The sequence below is a fragment of the Anastrepha obliqua genome, chromosome 3, assembly GCF_027943255.1.
Source record: "Anastrepha obliqua isolate idAnaObli1 chromosome 3, idAnaObli1_1.0, whole genome shotgun sequence".
Taxonomy (NCBI): domain Eukaryota; kingdom Metazoa; phylum Arthropoda; class Insecta; order Diptera; family Tephritidae; genus Anastrepha; species Anastrepha obliqua.
In genome coordinates, this window is record NC_072894.1 from 5,101,640 (window position 1) to 5,125,759 (window position 24,120).

General features: G+C 37.2%; 1 protein-coding gene across 1 annotated transcript in view; it reads left to right on the forward strand.

Annotated features, from left to right (window-relative positions):
* Positions 1-24,120, forward strand: part of LOC129240499 (division abnormally delayed protein) — a 113,475-nt gene that overhangs the window by 74,939 nt on the left and 14,416 nt on the right. The window contains exons 3-5 of the mRNA XM_054876336.1: positions 18,339-18,462; positions 18,584-19,024; positions 20,476-20,665. Of these exons, the coding sequence (XP_054732311.1) occupies positions 18,339-18,462; positions 18,584-19,024; positions 20,476-20,665 (755 nt within the window). The remainder of the gene's footprint in view (positions 1-18,338; positions 18,463-18,583; positions 19,025-20,475; positions 20,666-24,120) is intronic.

Genomic DNA, 24,120 nt, shown 5'->3' on the forward strand with positions numbered 1-24,120 from the left:
ACGTGTGCTTGTGTTGCAAATTCATTTTGAATTGTGGAATTTTTATGAGAATCGCAAAACGGAATTGGTTGCATAAAACTCGCGAAGGGAAGAACGAAAGAAGCTGCAGTGGTGGGGTGGCAAACGTCAAAGAAGAGTAACTCTAAAAAGTAAAAATGTAGTTACTAGTTCCAAATAGACCACTGGACGACTCAAATGAATACCTGCATACATACGTACGTACATTTGTATGTAGCAACACTAGTGAGTCAAAGGTTTGACTGGTTTTGAATGCAAGTAAAGGCACATAGAGTGGACTGTCTAAGGAAGCACTTATGATGGGAATCCCAAATACCTCACTGTACACCAGCGTGCAGCGCATCGAAAATAACGTGCAACTATAGAAAATTCGAATGAAAGAAAACGAGAACAAAGCAACTTTTCGAAAATTTAATATCAGCGGAGCAGTGAGAAATACGATTGCATACCAGTAAGTGAGTCTTTGGCGTGGGCGATGGAACGCAGGAGTTGGAGTGGAGCAAGTATGAAGACACATATCAAGTGTGCAAGTCTGTGTGGCAAAGGAGTGCCTCGCGCACAGCTACGGCTTTAGTAACTCGACATGCATGGGTTGGGGCTGTGCAAAGAATGCAAAAACCTATGGGTCGCCTGCGAATCGATGCTCCTGCGCGTACTTGTGTCTGAGCTGGACAGCCAGTTAGTCGGCCGCCGATCGGTCATTATAGCGTGGGAATCAGAAAATATTCTTGCACATATTCGACTAAGAGCGTAAGCGGCGGACGGCAGAAGGAAGGGCTTCGTAGGAGCTGAGTTTGTGGCAGTGCCCGTTCATGTGAAGCTGAACACTGAAGCGTTCAAGTTTTTCGTTGAATGACTAAACTTCCATTGCCAAACAAACACCGCAAATAAACAAAAACGAAGAGAAGAGAAATAAATAAAGAATACTCTGCGAACAGACAAGAAGTGCTGCAGCAAAGGAAAATGAAGAAATTACGAAAAAAATTCCAGAACAAGCGCACAACCAAGAACACTGGAACACAAAAAGTTAAGAAAAACGGCAATATTAAAAGTAAGGAAGCAAAAAGAAACAAAAAACAAGAGCAACGCAGAAATAAAAGCGGCCAAATGAAATTGAAATGCGAATAATGAAGTTGAGATGCCTCGCACGAATTCTAATCCGCTGCAGCAGGAGTAGGCACTTTACGCCGCTACGGTAATACAACGAACGCGACAGAGTGCCACGGTGCCTTTGTTGCATGCCACACAGCCGCCTAACTGGCGGACTTGACATGCAATGGCTGGCGCAGCACCAGGCAGGCTCTCCAGGCTCCAGGCTACAGCGCTAGCTCCGCTGCCGGTAAGGTTCTTCAAAGCACAACTATTTTTTTTGCCTTTTTTTCTTCGTTTTCCTCTCTACCATAATATTTGTTCGTCTCCCTTTCGGAAAGATGTGGCAGCGTCAATGGTGTTGCATGTATTGTTGTAGTTCACATCTTAGACGCTGTGGCATTTTGGCCTTCTCAGCGCTATATTTATTCTTATTCCAGTTGTATTCTTTTGTGTCCATGCCATCGACATAAGTGCGCTTGCATGTGTGTGTATGGGTGAGTGGTGTTGCTTGTAAAACTGGTTTAGGTATTTACATTTGTAGGCTGTCCAGACATTCCATAGGGGGCATTTGCACTTGGTACTTGGTAGTTGGTAGCTCGGTCGCCTGGTGGCTTGGTGGCAAGCAGTTGTGGCAGGCACTTTGCTGTTTTAGCTGCGCTGTGTGTTTGCCATTGAAATTGCTTGGCTGTGGTGAAATTTCTCAGCAATTCAATTAGATTTTATGTTTAATACTGCCAAGCACCGTGTGTTAGTGGCACCAGCAACAACAAAACATGGCACTTTTCGGAATTGTGCACAGGCGCTTTGCATTTGCAGCACACGTTGCACCGCAGCTTACTCAACAAGCCCATCTGAGCTGCATGCGACCACCAGTGCAGCGTCGCATCGTTGAACGGTGTACTTGTTCTATGTACAAATGATTGGTAGTTGAATGGAAATTCCATGCCATTAAATTTTACACTGTGCGGAATTCCGGCTTAGCCTGAGTTTTTCCACAGCTCCATTTCTTTTTTTCGCACTTGCGTCATGTGCTATCGCCGTTGTCATATGCTGGGCATAGTTAAGAACAGTTAGCAAATAAATATAAATTCTTCTTAGTGTTCATTATGTTTTATCACCACAGCTCAGAAATCTTTTAATAGGCACCCACGACAGGCTAAATCCCCCCACAGACAGTTCAAAGTTTATTGGAATTTATCTCCTTGTCAGCTCACCCACTTTAATCCATTATTTATTTATTATTTATTTTGGTGTGGGTATTGTAAATTTCTATGTTTTCGTTGAAAATTGAAAATTTTCCCATTTTGGCTAAAACAATATTTAAGTGTGTTAAGTAAAAGCGCCACAAAGCTGGCCATTTCTGCTGCAAGGCTGATGGTGCTTTGGTGGCAAGCGCCTGCTCGTTTATATGTGTGCGCATATATGTACATGCATTTGTAAGTGTAGATTGGAGTGCCACGTATGCTTGTACAAATAACATGCGCTTAATTGGTCGTTCATTTTGTGGCATTTTGACCCGAAAAGCCAAAAAAGATTGCGGATTTTACTGTTCTTTGTGGGCTCAGTAAATTTTAATGATACCTGGAGGTGTACGAGCAGAAATGCTTAGTTGGTAACGATATTTCAATATTACTAGACAAATGTCTGCATTTTAAACTGGCTCTATAATGCAATAAATTTTAATAGGTCAGCATAAACCGTCAGCATTTGAAGCACTAGGATTTTTTCATTGCACTGAAGTAAATTATGATGAGAAGTAGTTTAGTTCATGTAGAATATAATTTACAATGGTTGTTGTTGTAATAACATCAAATATTTTCTGTACACTTTTGAGAAATGCATCCTGCACCTGCAAAAATGCTCCTTTGTGAACTTAAAATTCAGCTAGTTTCGATCTCGTTGTTGTAGTAGCATAAGCATTCCTCACACATATACCGGGAATGCTGCTCAGGTCAGTCCTTCGCCGGATATAAATCCGGGTCGTTCCACTTACAGAGAATCAACTGCAATAGTGACATCTTTATTCTTCTTTAGTTCCTTTAACCATTTGCTTGGGTAGGGGCCGAATGACCAAATTTAAATACATGGACATAATGCATCAAATAGTTGATAAAGTCTATCTAATATCTCCGCCACTTAGCAGGCATTGCCAAACCTCAGAGTGCATTGCTGTCATGTAGAAGCTTTTCATAAAACATCACGTGCCAACAATAAATAATCTGCAGGTATCCACATTATAGACCAATTTAAATTGGAAGGTCAGATCAGTCAAATACCTTACAAAAAATGTGGATGCCGTTTATTTATCGACTTTTTTTTCAGATTTTAGAACTTAATATCATAATGCGAAACAGAAATATTTTGTAATACATTTTTTTTTATAATCTGGTAGATAATTTCATTCCATGTATTTTCTAAATGTGATATTCGGAATATGTCCGGCGCGGCTACGAGTTACATAGTCCATTCGATCAGCCCAATTTTTTACTACTTTTTCCAATAAATCTTGCCGTATGATGTCAGTGGTGGCAACCAAATGTCGTCGATGTTTGACAGATTAATTTTTGGAAAATTCAGTCAGCTTGGCTCGATAGCGTTCGCCATTCAATGACGAATAAAAATATAAAAATAAATACGAATATGAGTATGAATGCGAAAATGTGTGAAAATGAAAATATTAGGTTGAGGAATAAGTTCGTAGCGTTTTTACCGAACACTTTTACTTAAACAAAAAACAATAATTATATTAATAAGTTAATCAATTGTATATTCGGTAATCAATTATATATACAACCTCTTCCCACCTCTCGACCAATTTGTTGATGCCGTTCCGCCAAAAATCGGCTGGTCTGGTGTCAAAGAAGTTGTTGAGCCCGTTTTTAAGGACCTCATTGTTATCGAACGCCCTTCATATGGTTTGACAGGGAGCGGAAAACAAGTTAATCGGTTGGTGCAAAGTCCGGAGATACGGCGGATGCTAAAGGACCTCCCATTGGAGTTCTTGGAGTGCGGTCGTGATGACTTGTGCAACATGGTGTCTGGCGTTGTCTTGAAGGAGTATAGTTTGACCACGTCGATCAGGTCTTTTCAGTCGACTAGATTCATTCACGTAGTGTAGCTGGGCAATGTAGATCTCCTTGATGAGCGTGACATTCTTTTCGATGCCCTCCCAGTCCCACCAAACACATATCCTGGTCTTCTTTGGATGAAGATAGGGCTTGACTCTCGACTTTGGCGTTTTTCCTGTAGTCACCCACTCCTTTCTTTGCTTTATATTTATTTATAGGCACCATTTCCCATCTCCTGTGACGATTCGATACAAAATGCTTTGTTTGTGACCGAGTGTTGTTCAATGGCGGGCGAGATGCTGAGAAGCAACTTGAAGGTGACTTTCTTTGTTTTTTTCGTTGAGCTCGTGAGACTGTCAGGCACCCAATTTTTCGGTAAATCCCATTAAATGAAGGTGGTTGAGAATCGTTTTATGATTGCAGTTCATTTTTTCCGCCACGAACGATTGGTTTCCCGATCGTTCTCCTTCAAAACTAATTTGGGACGTTCTTCATTGAATTCAGAAGGCCTTCCGCTGCGGGACGTGTCATCGACATCAATGTCGCAATTTTTGAACTTTGTAAACCATTTTCCTGCTGTAGACTCGTCTAATGCACCTTCTCCATACACGTCGCAAATGTCCCGGGCTGCATCGGCAACTTTTTGACCTCGACGAAAAGCAAAGAAGGGCAGATATCGAAAATGTTGATTTTTGCCTACTAGGCATTCTATTTCTAAGCCTCAAAACTAAACTAAAAATAAAAAATTAAGTATCTCAAAAACACAATTAACATAGTTTTGTAGAGCAGAAAGAGTTCTATCGAATGAATACTTATCCTGTGCTAAACAGCATACAAATCGTTGTAAAAGAAAAGAAAATATAAAAACACTATGAACCAACCCAATAAATATGAATAAAAATACGAATATGAATATGAATATGAATATGAATATGAATATGAATATGAATATGAATATGAATATGAATATGAATATGAATATGAATATGAATATGAATATGAATATGAATATGAATATGAATATGAATGTGAATATGAATATAATAAAATAAACAAATGAATATGAATATGAATATGAATATGAATATGAATATGAATATGAATATGAATATGAATATGAATATGAATATGAATATGAATATGAATATGAATATGAATATGAATATGAATATGAATATGAATATGAATATGAATATGAATAAGAATATGAATAAATATCATATTCATATTTGAATTTTGAGTTTTGAGTTTTGAATTTCGCAAAAAATATACTCAAAGTTTCAGTGAATTATACCTTCCCTGTCAAAAAAACTTTTTTCTGAATCAACCTTACTACCCTAGGGGAGACCCTAGAAGAAGTAAGCGATTGTTGATTCAGGATTATGTGCTTTAGAGACTCCGGCGGTAGTTATATGCTCAAAATCATTTTCTGTCATAAATGTCAAGGAGCTTTCTGCCTTTGTATACAAATTTTAAGTTCAGTTTCTCTTGAAAATACTCATTGGGTGGCACGCCGATTTGAATCTTACTCGTAAAAAAAACCTATCAAAGTATGCATATAATAAAATAAACAGATTAAATATAAAATTGCAAATATATTGACTATGCACACATGTGCACGTATGTATGCACAAATACATACATATAAAAATGTCAGAAGTTTTAAAATATCATAAATCAACATGTCCAAATTCATTAAATTTTATCTTTACGCCAAATATTTGTCAATCTTCATTATATAAATAAAAGTATAGAAGTACTCATAAAAAATCCTGTATACTACCACCGAACCGCTTTTCCTCTCTCTCCCCACATGCATTTTTATATCCTCAAGTTGCACGTTAATTAATTAATTTACACGAAACGGTTTCCACTCGTCCGCAATGTAATTTAAATATTTTTGTATAGATGCTATAGAAACGTCATAACCATGGAATTGGCCACTTCATTGGCAACACTAATGCATGGGCAGCATAAAAGCCTGAACAAGTTACTCTGCATGCAAATGGCAACAACAACCAATGGCCATATCATTTCATTTCATGTCATGGCTCACAGAATTGAAAAGGAAGTAACAAAGTGAAAAGACTGCAAATTAAAGCATAAAAATAAAACGAATTACCAGCATCGTCTGAGCGCTGCGAAATGTTGCTGGTGGCGTTGCCGCTGCTATTGCTTTTGCTTTCACGCTTCATATTGTTGTTGCTGCTTTTGCTATCTTAGTACATTACCTGTTAGAATTTTTTCAACCGTTTCGAGCAATCCTGAAAACAGAATTTTTTTCTACGGCAACAAAACCAAGTACGATGTATTGCAACGACCAGTTCGGCGATGGTTTGCATGTTGCATAAGCAGATGCATTTGCAAGGCTAACAGCAAATGCACAGATGGGCTCTACACTACTAACTATGACAGTGTTGCCATATGAAATTATTGGTTGTCTAACAAATTTGCGAAAAGCTTTTACGTTATTCAGGCTTTGCACATTCCACAGTTAAAAACGCAAAGAGCATCTTGAACTGGCTGCAATCAGCCCTTGAATCGAAACAGTTGCCGCAAGGCTCCCTAACGCCTATTTTTATGTGATGTTTAATCTCAAAACTTCATCAACCCCAAAACTGTTCTGCCAGACCTCTTTAATGCTATTTTCTATTAGGATAATCGAAGTAAAAGTTAATAACAGGGTGGTGGAACCCATGGCTCCTCTCCTGCGTCCTTTACTACTATTGGACGATCGGCACACACGTGGAAAAGCTTGATTTACCATTTAACCCACATTGCAGAAGCTGCGGGGGCCCTTGAGAAAAGGAGACGGGTGAGCACTTTCTCTGTAAATGTCCGGGTTTGGTAGCTAGCCGATTAAGGTGACTAGTACTCTTTTTTCGACAGCCTGAGGTACTGCGCCAACCTAAATCCCATCAATCCTCTCAGCTCCCTCAACAGCTCTGGCTAACTGTAGATATCGGCTTGTTGGAGGTCTCAAAATGATATCAAAACGACACTTTAATGCTACTTGGGTAGTGCCAGAGTGGTACTTCAACCATTTCACCTACCTAAGGGCCGAGCGTTACAAATTATAAACCAAAAAATAGTGTTGAAAGACCTCTTTATTTTTAATCGCATTCAACCATCAGAAAACCTTATTTTAATATAGTTTTAACAAATATAATCATTTTCCAGGGCTTACTGCACATCTTTTGGCTAAAAGCAAATCGTTTTTTTAAAAACCCTTTCATGGTTCCTAAAACTTTTGGTAGCAGCAAAAAAAGCTGGCGTAAATATTTTAATTTTTTATATTGTCAAATCCCACTCTTTCATTTGAGACTACCATTTAAAACACCACCCAACCAAGCGGAAAAAATTGGCAACACAGAACAACGGCAATGCCATTCTAAGCACACACACACATACGCACGCACTAGCTCTGCATTCGTTGGCCACCTCACTGTCAATGGCCAACGTACTCGCTCTTGGCGTACATTAGTCGGAGCACTCGCAAATCGGCTGTATGCATCACTGCTCGTCTCTGGTCCATGCTCGACTTTGCTTGAGTGGCTATCACCGCTGAACAAAACACGGAATCCAGAACACTGAGCGCTGAGTACTCGTTCAGCTCATAATCATTGGCAATTTGAATTTGCATTTAATTTGCAGTTGAAAGCAATGCCATAGAATTCCATAGAAAATTGGCCAAACGCACACACAGGCACACTCGCATTTCCTACCCATTTCCTCTGGTTATTGTAATAAAATTTATATTTTAATACAATTTTCAACTTATGAACCATCATGAAATTGCAAATAAATGAGCTGGCCTGATTTGGCTCTGCTGCTCTGTCGGTAAGCGGGCAGCACGTACTTGACGGCTAAAAGCTTTCTGTGTTTATTACAAGTGCACATCTGTAGGTACTCGTGTGTGTAGATAAGTTTAATGGTATTTCTCATGTAAGTATTCGTTAGTGCAACCAATTCCATTAGATGCGTGGCAATGTCTTCATTTAAAAACTAATTTATCGCGATTTTTCATATCTCTGAATGGCTTTGTAATAAATTTTTATTAAAAGATACTTAGCCTAGGCACGAGACTCTAGCCGCCGGTCACTAAAGTCTATTGTATCATTCCCATCATGAATTCAATTATCATGAACAAGGGTTGTATGCAATTGTAAGCTGAATAATCTCCCAGGAAAACTTAGAGTGGCATACTACTCGTACGTATATCTGTTTTACATTCATTAAGATTCCCTAGGTAGCAGAGTTCTATTCTTATTTGCCCAATATACTTACATATATATAAGTTCATATAATTGCCGTTTACAGCCTTTATTGGGGGTTTGATCGAGCTTCTCCTCATATTCGTGGTGAGCGTTTTACAGCGACCTACACGCACGAGCTGAATATTTGCAGTTTAGTGTGCCTGGAGATTTGCTAACACGCCCATACTGTATGCATTCGCTCGAACGCCGCCCTTGCTTTGTTTAGCCTGCAGTTGACATCTTCATCTGCTCCGCCGTTTGTCGTGATAGTGCAGCTGAAGTAGCAGAAGCTTTCGCCAAATTCCACCGGACGCCCGTCAATCATTATAGGTCTCGTTTTATTATGGTTTACTCTCATAGCCTTGGACTTGGTGATGTTGATCTCCAGTCCGATAGTGCGTGCCAATGTGACTAGTCTGTCCGTCTTCGCTTGCATGTCAGTGACTTTGTAAGAGCGGAGGCAGGTGTAATCGGCAAAGTTCGGGTCCTCAAAATGTCTGGTGAAACTCCATACGATGCCTTTTTTGCGCAGGGTCAAGGTGGCGAAGATAAAGTGACAGGGGACCGACGGAATGTAAAGCGGGGAGCGCCACTCAACTAATTGTTCTACTATAAGGCGAAGAGTGTTTGCTTGGTTAACATGGCTTCGGTGAGGGCGAAATCTAGCTTATTCGTCCCTTAAGAAGCGTTCGATACATTGGATAATGTACGTCGGGATAAATCCGGGCAGTAGCATAAGTTCTCTCCCTCTCAAGTTCTCTTCATCTTCATCTAAACAGCTTCTGCAGCTCTGGGCGTGTCTACATAGTAGACAGTGGACCACAATAAGCTTCCTCCATTCACTTATAACAGACGTCAGCCACTTCAATTCGTTCCAACTTTTGGCTGCAAGGCTCTTCTCCAGGTTTGTGATGGCATGCCTCTGCGTCGGCTTCCATGCGGATTCCAATTGATTGAATTACGGGTGATCTCGTTCAGCTCCTTTCTTAAACTTTGACCAAGCCACCAGCAATTTCTTTTGAGCATTTCCATTCGCAATGGATTTTGGTTTGTGCGATGTACGAGTACTGTGCGCAGGCAACGGTTAACAAAACTAGTATTCGCTGCAAGTCTGTGGCTGCTAGATTCCATATCCGGTAATCGCTCTAGGGACTTTATCACGAAACGCTAATAAGCCTGAAGTTTCGTACATTTTGTTTTCCCTCTTTTGGAAATGAAAACTTACCTCAGCCCATTTCAGAGGGTTTTAATTTTATTGGATCGTCGGCTCAATGGTTTAACAGTTAATAAAGAAAAAAAAGTATTGCTTTTCCTTACTAGAATATCCTTGCACTGAAAATCCAAAACTACTCAGGACATTCCAGTTCATGAACTGATGTTTTGATAGAAATAGTCAAACTAGTTCGAGAGTGACTAGATTTGTACCAGTTGTAACACGTCCAATTTGAAGAGTATGCAAAAGAAAATACACCTATTTAATTTATATATTATATTTATAATTTATGGTGTTCAACTTGATGTTTTGACCCAAATAGAGAAACCTACAGTTTAAAGCCGACTCCGAACGCGAAATTTTTAATCAAGAGCCTTCATCATGGAAGAATAACATTAATCCCAAAAAATCACACTTCAGAATGGTAGTTACGCACCAACCCATTTGGCTGCCAATAATAAAATATGCTTGTGTTAAATAATAATGTTTCAAATGTTGATGGAGTCAATTTAATGCCTTTTTTTGTCCATTATGGACCAGTTGACTAATTAGTATAACAGCGGTGCAGGGTCTTACTATTTCGTCAACTGGTACTATGTTAATGCATAGACTGGCAATGGATATTTCATAGGGCATCTACATTCAAAAAATACTATTTGCAAGCTTTGAAAAAATTTAGAAAACTTGACACTTCAGCTACAAAGTAAACTGGTACTCAGGTGCATCTACCAAAGTGGGTTTGACTGCAGGGACTATGCCTATATTACATATATGTATGTATGTGTGTGTATGTGTCTATATGAAAGAAGAATATTGCAAATAAATACAAAATAGGATCGCTTACTAAAATGATGCGCATAATTAGAAACATTCCCTCGCCCCACTGGTTTACGCACAAGGCATCGGTGTGGTTCAAAGCGACCACGAATGGAAAAACTTGTAAATGTATGTAAACGCACTACAAATATACTTCTGTATGGGAAAAGCGAGTTTCTCACATTCTACTGCAATAATTTGTGGTGTCGTTCGCTTCTAACTAATTAATCGCTTCCGCCAAATGTTAATAATCCATTTAAGAGCGCAACAACAAAAGCCATCGATGCTATGTTTGCATGTGTGTCCTATTATTCGTGGCCTTTCATTGCGTGTAACATTAATTTAACGCGATTGAACGATTAGTTAGAAATTCCTTTGCGACCATTTATGAGAAAAAACTAATAATTGCAATTATTTGCACTTCCGTTGCAGCGGAACGCATCTTTTCATTGAGCAAACCATCGATAATTCCCCTAATGCATTCTGCAAAACTAGTAAAGCAGCATCTGCAAATTGATTGCTACACAATTTTTTATTTTTTTTTTTTTTATTTGAAAATCTCGTTTCAATTAAGCGCAGTTCTGGTTTATCTTCACAGGCCAGGTGATGACATCATTAGAGCGCGATCAGCATGACAATTTCATGTATAGAGACTCATTAACTGATTGAAATGCGTGAATGTCAATATTTGATTTCGAAATCGATTTCTGATATGCAAAGTCATGTGCATTATATAAATACTTACAAATATAGTGTGTGTGCATGTGGGTAAAATAGAAACATTTCAGTTCTCTAAAGTGTTTTTGCGATGAGCTTTTATTTCTCTTTAAGGAGCGTTAGCAATTTTTTTCGCATGAGTCATCGCTGTCACAGTTTCAACACTGATAATTGGCCTTATAACAAATCGGCCTGTCTCTAGACAAATGGGAAACTAACCCATTTTGTGATGGTACCAGTTCGTGTTTTCAACTTTCAAATTTTACACGACTAATGGATACAGTTTTCGGCGAATCTGGTATTGTGATAATTACTTGGAGCTTAATGTGAAAGGTCCGATACACGTATTTCGAAACAATTTGATAGAGGACTGGCAGGCAAAAACCAATATTTTTGAAGAAGAAGTTGCATTTAATTCTGTACAATTCCTTTCAGGGGTTAGGAGTCAGAGGTTCGGGGTCATTTTTTTTTTGTTAGTCATTTGCTTTATTTTACATAAATAAAAACATAGCATTAATACGTCATGCTTTGGCTTGACTTTAACAAAATTTCAAACAAACAAAAATTAATAATTGTAAAAGTTATCGCTGTTTGTGTGGAGCCCGTTTCTCCAGAACTCCCTTGTGGTGATCATCACAAGTTCATGGAGATTTATCTAAAATCATAAAAAATCAATCAGACAATATAAATTATTATAGTTTTATTAATAGATAATCTTGTGCCTGATCGAAGCTTTTTTTATTTTAAATTAACAATATGGTGGCAGGAAGTATTTTTCAGATTTTCGAGAAAAAACGAAATTTTTGAAAAAAAATCCTTCGATCAGGCACGAGTTTTTAGTGTTTTTCAAAAGCAGTTTTTCAAAAGTAAGTTACCGAGATGACCAGTTCAGAAAACATAGTTTTGACAAAAAATGCATTTTAAGTTATGCTATTGATTTATGTACTCTGTTTGTTAATTGTTGAATAACTCAAAAAGTATTTCTCGGATTTACTTCAAATTTTCACACAATACTTTTAAGATATTCTGACTACTTCTAACCTCGTAGAGAACGGAACAAGAATAATTCAACACTTCCGCAAGTTATATATTTAATACAATAATCAGATAGAGCCATTTACTTCCAATTTTTTACAACTATTTTGACGAATTTGTGTACACAGATAAACAAAAATCCGCTGAATAAAGCTCACCCCTCACGAAAATTTGACTACTCTGGCACAAGCCGGAATGAATGCGCCATTATTGCAAGAAAATCAAACAATATACATATGTACGAGGGTCTTTCGAAGAGTCCGAAAAAAACTACTTAATTTGCTTGGGGTAAACCGCTTATTATTTTTAAACGCAATCTCCTTTTAGGCTTATACACTTCGTTCAACACTGTTCTAGTTTTTTTTTAACTCTTCCGAATAATAACGAATATCCATTCCAGTTCTTCAAATTGGGGTCAAATAGTACTCCGAGAAAGCCAGGTCTGGATAATAGGCAGGATGTGAAACGAGCTGGCATCCTATTTCCACAGCTGCTGCGACGTGAGCTGGTGCGTTGTCATGATGGAGAAAGAACATCACCCGACTTCCCCGATTGAAACGAATGCGAAATATAAAGATTTCTTCACCGACCTGGCTGAACTTGGTGTGTGTTTTTCCAAGAGGTGCTACTAACTAAATATAGCCTCGATACACGCCAGTAGGGCCATTTCTCTGACTTTGCACGCACTTTTCAAACGGCCCTCGTATGCATACACTCTCTTAAATAGCTTATTTTGTATTAACTAGCAAGAACACAATACAAACTCAAATTGCCAATACCACAAACCCCCACAGCCATTCGCGGCCGCTGAGTGTGCATAGGCCATCGTTAAAAATAGCATCTGCAGCTGATCAACTGCACGAATCGCGCGAAACGTGGGGGAAAAGAAAAAAATCTGGGCGTAAGTAAAGTGAAAACATTGATTTTCACATGTAAATTGACTAAAGACAAGCCTTACAACTACATGTGTACATACATGCATACATACATATGTACATCCCAGTATAGTATTAATAGAAGTGCTGCCTATTCACTTAAGCCCAACGCCAGTTCAACAGGCAACATTTATCATGCAAAAATGGCTCAGCATCCAGTCGTTGCCTGTCGATCAGTAGCGATCACCGAGCAAATTCAACAGATGATCAACAGTCCAGGCGGTGTAGATTGGCAATTTTATAAATATACAAAACTGGTTGGCGGCGATCGATCACCGCATGCTCGCGCACAGCTGACATGAAGACCATAACAAGGCGACTGGCGCATATGAGGGACGAATTGACGGCACATCGATCGTGCCGCACACATTTGTTTAATTAAGTGCTGCAAAACTGCTGGCGTATTTATGTATTTATGTATGTATGCATGTTTTGATTTGTTTATTATGCCAGGCGTAAGCCGATAAATCCACGATAAGCAAATATAGGCGGTGCATACATACATACACACTTACATACTCATTTGAGATTCCATATTCATTTGAGATGTGCGAGCATGAGCAAATCAGTCGCATTTCTAATTTCGTCATTTACATATACATATATATATTTTGTACAAATATAAGTATGTATGTATGAATTTCGCAATTGCCTTTATGCGCCACACAAAGTAATAAAGTAAACAGTCATTTCAAAGAATTCACATAAATATTTAGCAAAATAACTTTTCAAACGCATAAACTAAGTGCGAGTGAGTCATTTGAGCCGCCAAAGCCACCAAAGCCTCCAAAGCGACCGAATCTTTAAGTACGCTTTAACACCCGTCATTCATGTTAAAAAGGTTGCCATTCCAAATGAAGCCGTGATTCCGCATAAATCACACGGCATTCATTCACAAACTGACACTCATACATACACACCTAATCTGCATATCCCAAATTGGGTTCGACATTCTTGTCGCTCTCACATCTGTACCTAATTTACCTCCATCACCCAATTAGCATTTTGCGGTATATCGCAGCGTAACGGAAATCGTTCACAAGCTTTGTGGCGCTTTACTGGAAATAAACTCAGATTTGTCGTCTTTGGATACCTGAAAAGTTACGACTCGGCTCAGGAGGGTTTAACGGATTTAAGGTGTTGAAAATTGCTGTGAAATGCCAAAGTTGGAGCTTTTTTACATTTTAATACTTAATTAGTCGCAAGGGATTTGCAGTGCACAGATTCTTAAGAAACAAGCTGACAGCAGGAAGCTGACTGATGGCCATGATCGCCACTTAGCAGCCGATTGGCAAGACCTTTTTGAAGCGTCATCGGCGATGATGTCATATCTGTTGCTTAACAGCTCAACACGCTCCCAAGAAAATAAATACATTTTTTTTTTTTTCAAATTTCTGAAGCACCGGAACGTCTTCGGACACTAATTTCCGTATTTTACTTGTGTAAGTGTACATGCATAACACGTGGGCTGAAAAGTCCCAGGGCCTAACACATAAATGGCACTAGTTTTATTGAGAAGCAACAATGAAGCGATGGTTTGCTGACATCAAACGTGGTCGAAGAGACTCCAATGATGCACAACGCGTTGGAGGTCCAAATGAGGCGGTAACACCAGAATACTTCAAAAAAATCCAGAAAATCGTTTTGAATTATTGATAAGTGAAGGCATCGTAAGATATAAAAAAAAACTGGCATTATTAGCTGGCTTTATATTGCATGAACGATTGACTATGGGAAAGCTCTGTTGAAAGTGGGTGCCGCGTTTGATCGCTGTTGACCAAAACCAAGTCAGTCACAAGTCCATCAAAACTAAATTACATGAATTGAAAATCGGATTGCTCCCACATCCTCCGTATTCGCCGGTAAGTAATTTCGCTCGAATAAGGAGATTATCGCTGAAACTGAAGTCTACAAAAGGGGTATTGAAATGTTAGAGCGGCGCTGGAATGATTGCGTTGCTCTTGATAGAAATTACGTCGATGAATAAAGCTAATTTTGAACAAAAAAACGAGCAGTCTGTTTTATCCCATGTATTATGTATGTATGTACTTATATACTATAATATATGTAATACATTAAAATAAGTGGGATGCATTTTTGATAAAGTATCAATTATTAGATGGTAATGGGTGGTCAGAAATTTCAGCTACTTTTATAACAATTTTCCTCGCGTTCGTCAAGATTTTGTGTTTTTTTTGCGTATGCTGTATCAGATTGGTTAATCTGGGTGGCTGTGCAAAAACTTCTACTAAGCGAGGAAATCAAGTGTCCAGAATAAGTGCTTATCAAATGTTTTTCGACAAAATCAGGCATTTTGTAACCTTTGATTGCACTCTACATGGGTTTAACGATCGGTTGACAGCATCTCTTGAAAAATTTGAAGACGTGCAAAAGTTTTCAGAGGATTATCGACTATCGCTGGACCATTACAAATTTCCTTAACCGCGATGTAAGGATCTCTAATGCGAACGAAGGCTATGGCTACAGAAACTATGCTTACAGAAACTGGAGTTACTACGTTCAAATTCTACATTCAAATGATATTGTGGAATTTGATGATTGACATATGAGATTCCCATCATGTCCAACGTGACCATCGCTCCCATTCAACCTGTCATCTAAAACAGTCAAACGACTAATAAGCTTTACTTAGAGCTCTTAGTTAGTCCTATAATTGATGACTACCATTCGGGAGTACGGAGATTCGAATCTTTTTTGGACAAAACAGCAAAATGATACAAAAAGTTTTTTCTAAAAGCGGTTCCCCCCTCGACAGGCAGTGGAGAGCCTACGAGTGTAATTTTGGCTTGAAAAAGTTCCTCATAAAGAACCATTTACCGTTCGAGGTTGGCTTGTAACTGCGCTCCATTTGTCGAACAACGTCAAGACACACACCACAAATAGGAGGAGCAGCTCGGCCAAACACCTAACAGAAGTGGCACGTACAATCATTTATTTTATATTTATTTTACAACTACATTCAATTTCAACAAACCAACATTCAATTTATCTCTCCTACTAACGCAATAAGCCTTTTGTTGTCACAAGCATTTACTAGATTTTGACGTGATAACGTCTTATAATTCGATTTAACAGGCTGCACGCACGAAAAAATGTGTCGTTACCTTGCTCATTACTGTTCATATGTAGTTACCTTGCTCATTACTGTTCATATGTAGTTACCTTGCTCATTGCCGTTACCTTGCTCATATTAGTGTTACCTTGCTCATTGCCGTTACCTTGCTCATTGCATTGAATGAACTGCAAGCGAAAGGGCGGAACGAACGACAAAGCAAACAAAGCAAACGAACGGCAACGTTCGATATCTTGCTCTCTCCTACTTAAGTGAGCGTATATATGTATGTATATGCGCATATGTACATATATAAATTCACGTATTTGTATTTGCATATGCCTTCTTATTGATTATTATTAATTTGATTCACTTGAAGAATTTAAAATAAAACCAAGTTTGTTAATAATACCTGTTGTTTTAATGTTATAATTATTAATTTTTTTATTATATATGAAGGAAAAAATGTATGGTAATATTTACCATATACCTTATAAGATATGTTGTCTATACTAATATTATAAAGAGGAAAACTTTGTTTGTTTGTAATGAATAGGCTCAAAACTACTGGACCGATTTTAAAAATTCTTTCACCATTCGAAAGCTACATCATCCACGAGTAACATGGATTATATTTTATTTTGGAAATAGGGCTCGAGATATAGGTCAAAACGTGGACCCGGGTAACCTTCGGATGTGTATGTACAATATGGATATCAAATGGAAGCTGTTGCTGAATGCTTTAGTCCAGAATATGTTTCATGCTGCTCCGTGACTAGGGTCTCGAGATAGAGACCAAAACGTGGACCCTAGAATGTGTTTGTACAATATGGATATCAAATTGAAGCTGTAGCTGGTGAATGCTTTAGTACAGAGTATTTTTCATGCCGCTCCGTGACTGGGGTCTCGAGATATAGGTCAAAACGTGGACCCGGGTAACCTTTGGTTGTGTATGTACAATATGGGTATCAAATGAAAGCTGTTGATAAGTGCTTTAATACGGGGTAGTTTTCATACCTATTGATGACTAGGGTCTCGAAATATATGCCAAAACGTGGACCCGCCGTGTCTTTGAACCGAATTAAACCAAACTTACACACATTGTTAAGTAGGTATTGAAGATGATTTCCGTATAGTTTGAATACCTATTGGTAGATAGGGTCTCAAGATATAGGTGAAAACGTGGACCCGGGTAACCTTCGGACGTGTATGTACAATATGGGTATCAAATGAAAGCTGTTGGTGAATGCTTTAGTACAGAGTATTTTTCATGCCACTCCGTGACTGGGGTCTCGAGATATAGGTCAAAACGTGGACCCGGGTAACCTTTGGTTGTGTATGTACAATATGGGTATCAAATGAAAGCTGTTGATAAGTGCTTTAATACGGGGTAATTTGTTATGTTATGTAATGTTATGTTATGGTATGTTATGTTATGTTATGTTATGTTATGTTATGTTATGTTATGTTATGTTATGTTATGTTATGTTATGTTATGTTATGTTATGTTATGTTATGTTATGTTATGTTATGTTATGTTATGTTATGTTATGTTATGTTATGTTATGTTATGTTATGTTATGTTATGTTATGTTATGTTATGTTATGTTATGTTATGTTATGTTATGTTATGTTATGTTATGTTATGTTATGTTATGTTATGTTATGTTATGTTATGTTATGTTATGTTATGTTATGTTATGTTATGTTATGTTATGTTATGTTATGTTATGTTATGTTATGTTATGTTATGTTATGTTATGTTATGTTATGTTATGTTATGTTATGTTATGTTATGTTATGTTATGTTATGTTATGTTATGTTATGTTATGTTATGTTATGTTATGTTATGTTATGTTATGTTATGTTATGTTATGTTATGTTGTGTTATGTTATGTTATGTTATGTTATGTTATGTTAAAGTATATTATGTTATGTTAATGTTAACTCATTCTCTATATCCATACAAAATATCTATCAAACAAATAAAATTAAAATTTTCTTTTGAAAATGCAACCATTCAATCAGTATTTTCTTATGACGTTATCACGTTAAGCTATCGTCAGTAAACCGACTTTACAGACAACCTCTTTTTATTTTAATTTCGTTTTCAGGTCATGTGCTTGAGCTTGCGGAGCAGTCTGAAAACAAAACGTTGGCGGTATTTTCCCAAGTGTACCGACGTATGGTGCCACAATCAAGCGAATTAATCCACGAGCTCTATTCCGAAATCATGAAGTAAGTCGATTAGAATAAATTTTAATCTCCAATAAGAAATCTCGCAAAACACCTATTCCATAACAATCTATCTTTTTTTATAAAATTATAATCCACTACAATGCCTTCTGTACATTTATAGCCACCTGAGGAATGCTAACAACAATAACCTCAATACCGGCAGCAACCTAAGCGATCTGGAAGATGCCATACAGAAATTCTTTGTAAATCTCTTTCCGGTCGCCTATCACCAGGCGGTGCACTTGAGCAAAGACAATTACGGCGAGTTACACGAGGATTACATCAATTGCTTGAAGCACACATTCGACGATCTACTACCATTTGGCAGCATACCCAAAGAGATCAAACTGAATCTGCTGCAAAGCGTGCAAACGGCGACAATCTTCTTAAATTCACTACAGCAAAGTGCTGAAGTGCTTAGCGAGACTGATGATTTGTATGCAATGTATCTGACCAATACCTGTCAAAACCATTTACTCAAAATGAATTTCTGTCCGAGTTGCATGGGACTCCAGAAGAGCCACGTGAAGACGTGCTACAGCTTCTGCATGAATGTACTGCGGTAAGTAGAAAGGGGGAAAAGTGCGAAACGGCGTATTTATATATGCATATATAACAGGGTGTCTTATTACCTAGTTTGTTAAGGTTACATTCTGTATATTTTCGGCCAGCCATATATTTTTATGCAAACTTTTTATGTGATAAATAATTTATTTTCAAGTCCAACTCGATTCTCTCGCTAACAAAAACCACAAATCTCAAGGAACTGCAAAGCAAATTTTTGGTGCTGTTCTTAGAATTATATAACCGACTGTCGACAAATGTCAAATAATTTCAGGTTAAAACTTTGGGGTTTTCAATAAACAGCCTAAGAAGAATATTTTTTTTTAGTTCGTTTTTTTATTTTTTGCTTCTCTGGGTCATTTTAAGTTTTTGATAAAAAATTAAAAACAGCGTTGATCGTTATCTCATTAATAATCTTATTGGGTTTCGAATGAACCTAATTACGAAGGTATAAGTTTTATATACAGTGTACTCTCTCTTTACGGACTGGAAAATATGCTTTCTTATGGGAGGCGCTCGCTTATGAGAAAAGTGTAAAAAAAGTTGAAATAGAAGTCAACTGATCGTCGATCTCATTTTCTAGCTCATCTTCAGAAGATTTGACCAGCGAGAGTTGCTGCTTCAGTATTGATATTTTTTGTTTCTTCATCATTTATGGAGACTTGATTATCTAAATTAAGACTCTTTTTTTCTGAGCTATATTAATAATGTTAGTGAACTGAGCAACTGCTGATATTAGAAGCTCATCCTCTGCGGTATAACCGTCCTGTCGACATAAAGGAAGTTTAATTTCGCAAAATCAGCTTTCTCTAAGAAATTTTTCACTATGGACTCACTTGCTCCCACGCTTTGTCAGTATCGAACAAATTTATTGATTTTGACAGAGTTCGTATTTTATCCGGTTAGGAGAGAATTAAAATATCTTTGGTGAGGAGAAGAGAAAATTTTTTAAAAACCCTAAAGATTTTTGCAGTACTGAAAAAAGAGTGCGTTTATGGGAGGGCTCCATTGCAGAAGTCCGTTAGGAGATGTTAGGAGAGATATCCGTTAGGAGAGAGTACACTATACTTTTAGAAGGGCTTGTAAATGTAAATGAGATCGATTTATTTATTTGAACTCAAGCGAAGTTTGTACGGATATATTTTATTCAATTAAGTTCATAGTTAATGGAACTGTCCGACGTTAATAGTTTGCCACTTAAAAAAATGTAGTCTTTTTAGACACACCTTCATGGTGAGGTAAGATACAAGTGAAAATTGCTGCCCATCCTAGATCGTTTCATTTGAACTCCAACTTTTAGGTGTCTTTCCTCATGAAATTACCACAAAATGTAGCCTTAACATATTTACAGTCGGTAACAAAACATCCCATATACTATACATGCATACATAAATACACACACATTCATAAATGTGTCAATACTCATGCATTGCCTTTATCTAATCACAGCGGCTGTTCGGCTCAATACGCTGGCGTATTGGATAGCCCTTGGTCGAATGTCGTGGATGCCATTCAAAACCTAGTGACGACGCACATACGTTCGGACAGCGGCATTGTAACAACAATCAAGCAACTGGATATCAAATTATCTGAAACAATCATGCGGGCTATGGAAAATGGACCTGACCTAGAAATGAAGGTGAGTTAGAAGTTACGGAAATAGCTGGTATTAGCGGTCGTTGAATATGTACATACCTACATAGGTATTATTTAGGGAAAACAGTAATGTCACGAGTGCGCGGTTACATAAAAATGCACTGCATACATAAATACATACATACATACATATATGAATGTGCGTTTAGCATTGGCGATACAAACTACAGCAAATGCACCCAGTTATTTATTCCAAGCCCAAAATTGCGTTTTATCATAAATAAATTTGTAAAAAAAAAACATATATACACGTGTGCATATATACGAGTATGTGCCCTGATCGCTTGCCTCACGCGCTGCCAGCTTTCATAAAATATTCACTGCCACATTTTTATTGCTGCAATTCCTCGTTTCCACGTTGAGCGCTACTCGGCATTATGTACCTGAATTCCATCTTCCTACTGCATCTCCATATCTGAAGAACCATTAAGTTTTGTAAGCGCTTATGCACCGGCAAAAAAATGCTTAAATCTACACTAGGGTGGGCGCATTTTTAGTACGGAAGAGCTGTACAAGTAGAACTATTACACCAGCAGACAAATTTGTGATAGGTAGAATGTAAAATAAAAAAAAAAAATAAAAAGTAAAATATAATATATAATATACAAAACATACATAATCCATTCACTAAATGTTGCTGTAGTGATATTCCGTATAATTTTAGGGAAATCCGCGGGAGTTACAGTCTGCGCACTGCATATAAATGTATGGAAATCTGGGTCGCTCCCATAATGTAAGCTCTATTGCCATGGAAGAGGGTAACACAAACCATTCAGCTTGGCTGCGCAATATCGACTGCCTTACCTCCTCGTTAAAATCTCGCTCTTCCCTTGCACATTTGGCATATGAAATGTCAGTTTGCAAAAATTAAGGATTTAAAAATTAGTTTATTCTACAAAATTACATAAATAATAATATTTTCCGACTTTTCCACTTTCCAAATATAAAGAAAAGTATGTACTAAATGGCTTCAGCCCATGCGCACTAATATACGAAGGCATCATAATTGTTTTCACTTTACATTTATTTGTAAAAGGATAATGAAATCGAATTAGATACAGACATATGTCCTAAAACTCGTTCGGATTTAGTTTTAAATAAATTAAAGAATAGCTGTAGCCTCTATCATCAATGGCTCGAAAAAGTAAAAATTAAAATACTTTCTTACAGTCAATCAAAGTCACAGTCCTCAAAGCATTAAATAGCTTTATATTCAATTCAAAAGTCCTTATAGAGTATAACAATGCATTCAATAAGCCGTCGACTCTGAATCAGGTTTCCCTGATTGGGGTACCAGGGATACGAAGGAAACGATAAGGCAGACTTTTATGCCAAAAAAGAGTCGGAAGATCCATTTATTGGACCAATCTCATTTTTCGTCTTTAACAAAAACAACCTAAAAGAGGAAACCAAAGAAAAATGGCCAATAAAAACCAAGTTCTTAAATTAAATAATGCCAACAGAGCCAAATCTGCTCTAACCCTAGACAGAAAGGGCCTCGGAACACAGCATTGTGATCTTGGGCTGTTTGGTTGCTGATAGTGTCGGGGACATGTTCATTTGCGAGGGTCCCGTGGACAATCAATAGTAAATAACTGTATAAGAAACTTCACTTTTGCCATCGTTAACGCGACACTAATTTAAATGGAATTCAATTCGAACAAGGCAATGCTCCTTGTCACAAATCATTGATTACGATTAATTGGTTTAGATACAATGACATTGTATTGTTAGATTGACCAACAAAGTCTCCAGATCTAAACCCCATAGAGCACGTGTGGGCTATTTTAAAACATAAGAAAAATGACCATAGCATAACATCGCAAACAGCCCTCAAAAATGTTTTAATTCTCGAGCGGAGTGTCATGAGGACAGCCGAATGGGCAAAGCTTGCACGCAGCATACCCCACATACCCACCCGCAAAGGGTGAACTCACTATATATTAATGTTTTTATCACTAATTCTTTTTATTTGTACTGATTAATTAATAAAAGATAATTACTTCACTTTTTAAAACGAGAAATTCAGTAATTAATACTTTTGTTCAAGCCTAAATGTATTTGTTATTTCAGTTTCATTGAATGCTAAATATTTATCATTGACCATTTACCATTCGTTTTTTGACAGCATGTAATGTCTTTAATTTTATCTCACCAAAATTGCATTAAAAAATATATGTAGAATTCAGTACCGTCCGAATTTAGCTACTTCTCGATATGTTCTCGTATCCAGTTAAACACTTGGAAGAGCGCATCAAATTTGTAAACTACTTATAGATGGATCACCCTAGTCGACGCACATATTCACACACTCACCTTTGTATTTTTCGCCTTTCTACATTCACAAAGTGTCGACCAGCATGCGGAATTGCCGTTTCTTGCTTTAATTAAATCTCCAGCTTTGCCAATATTATCATTCGATAATGTAGTTGAAAGTGCAGGGAATGCAGAAAAAAGTGGTCGCCCCAGTTCCTTTTTGTCTTCGGATTTTTTCGCTCCCGCTTTAGCCTTGCCGAAATTGCAAATATAGAAGTGGAGCAAAGGCTTCAGTTTTTATCTCTCATTCGATTGTTGATTTTTCAATGTAAGTATTTTTCACATAAAAAGTGAAAAGCCGTCGGCCGGCAGAGAGGAATAAGAAGGGACGAACGCAAGGGCGGAATACTTTTAGAGCTTGTAAATGTAAATGAGATCGATTTAATTATTTGAACCCAAGCGAAGGTTGTAAGGGAATATTTTATTCAAGCCAGTTCGACGTAAATGTAAAAAATAATTTGTATAATGGGTCAACAGATTTTTTTATAATGCGAATGTACTAATAGCGTACAGTAGCGTTTAGCCGTTAACAGTGGACCGCTGAAAAAATATATGTATATATTTACGTATATGTATATGTATGTAAAAGTATGAGTAGTGAAAAATAAGTGACTGCCCAGCATGATTCAATTCTTCTATAGGTCAGTAATGACAAGGGAATTTTGGCACTCTCTTATATTCGGTTGCATTTACGAAGGATTGAGAAAGAGGGGAAAAAGTACGCAAAGTAGCAATTAGTAATGTAATAAAAATTAAAAAAAAAACTGGCCAATATAAATTCAATCTATATTAGAGCAAAACAAATAAAATTTTATTGTTTTCTTTTAATAAAAATGTAATACTTACTTAATTTTTTTGTCAGGATGACTAAATCAAATTAACTTTTTATAAATCTATCAAGATTATTTAATGATTAATGTTCTAAAATTTAAAATTCTAATCATTGTTTTATGCCTATTGTTATTGAAGGTATGTATCCCTGTTAATTACTTTATTAAATGAATTACTAATAGAGTAAATTCATCATTAGAGGACTGGAGGTATTGTTCTCTCATAGTAAATTACCACTTATTTCTAATGATAAATTTTATTAACACAAAGATAAATAGTTAAACTTATAAC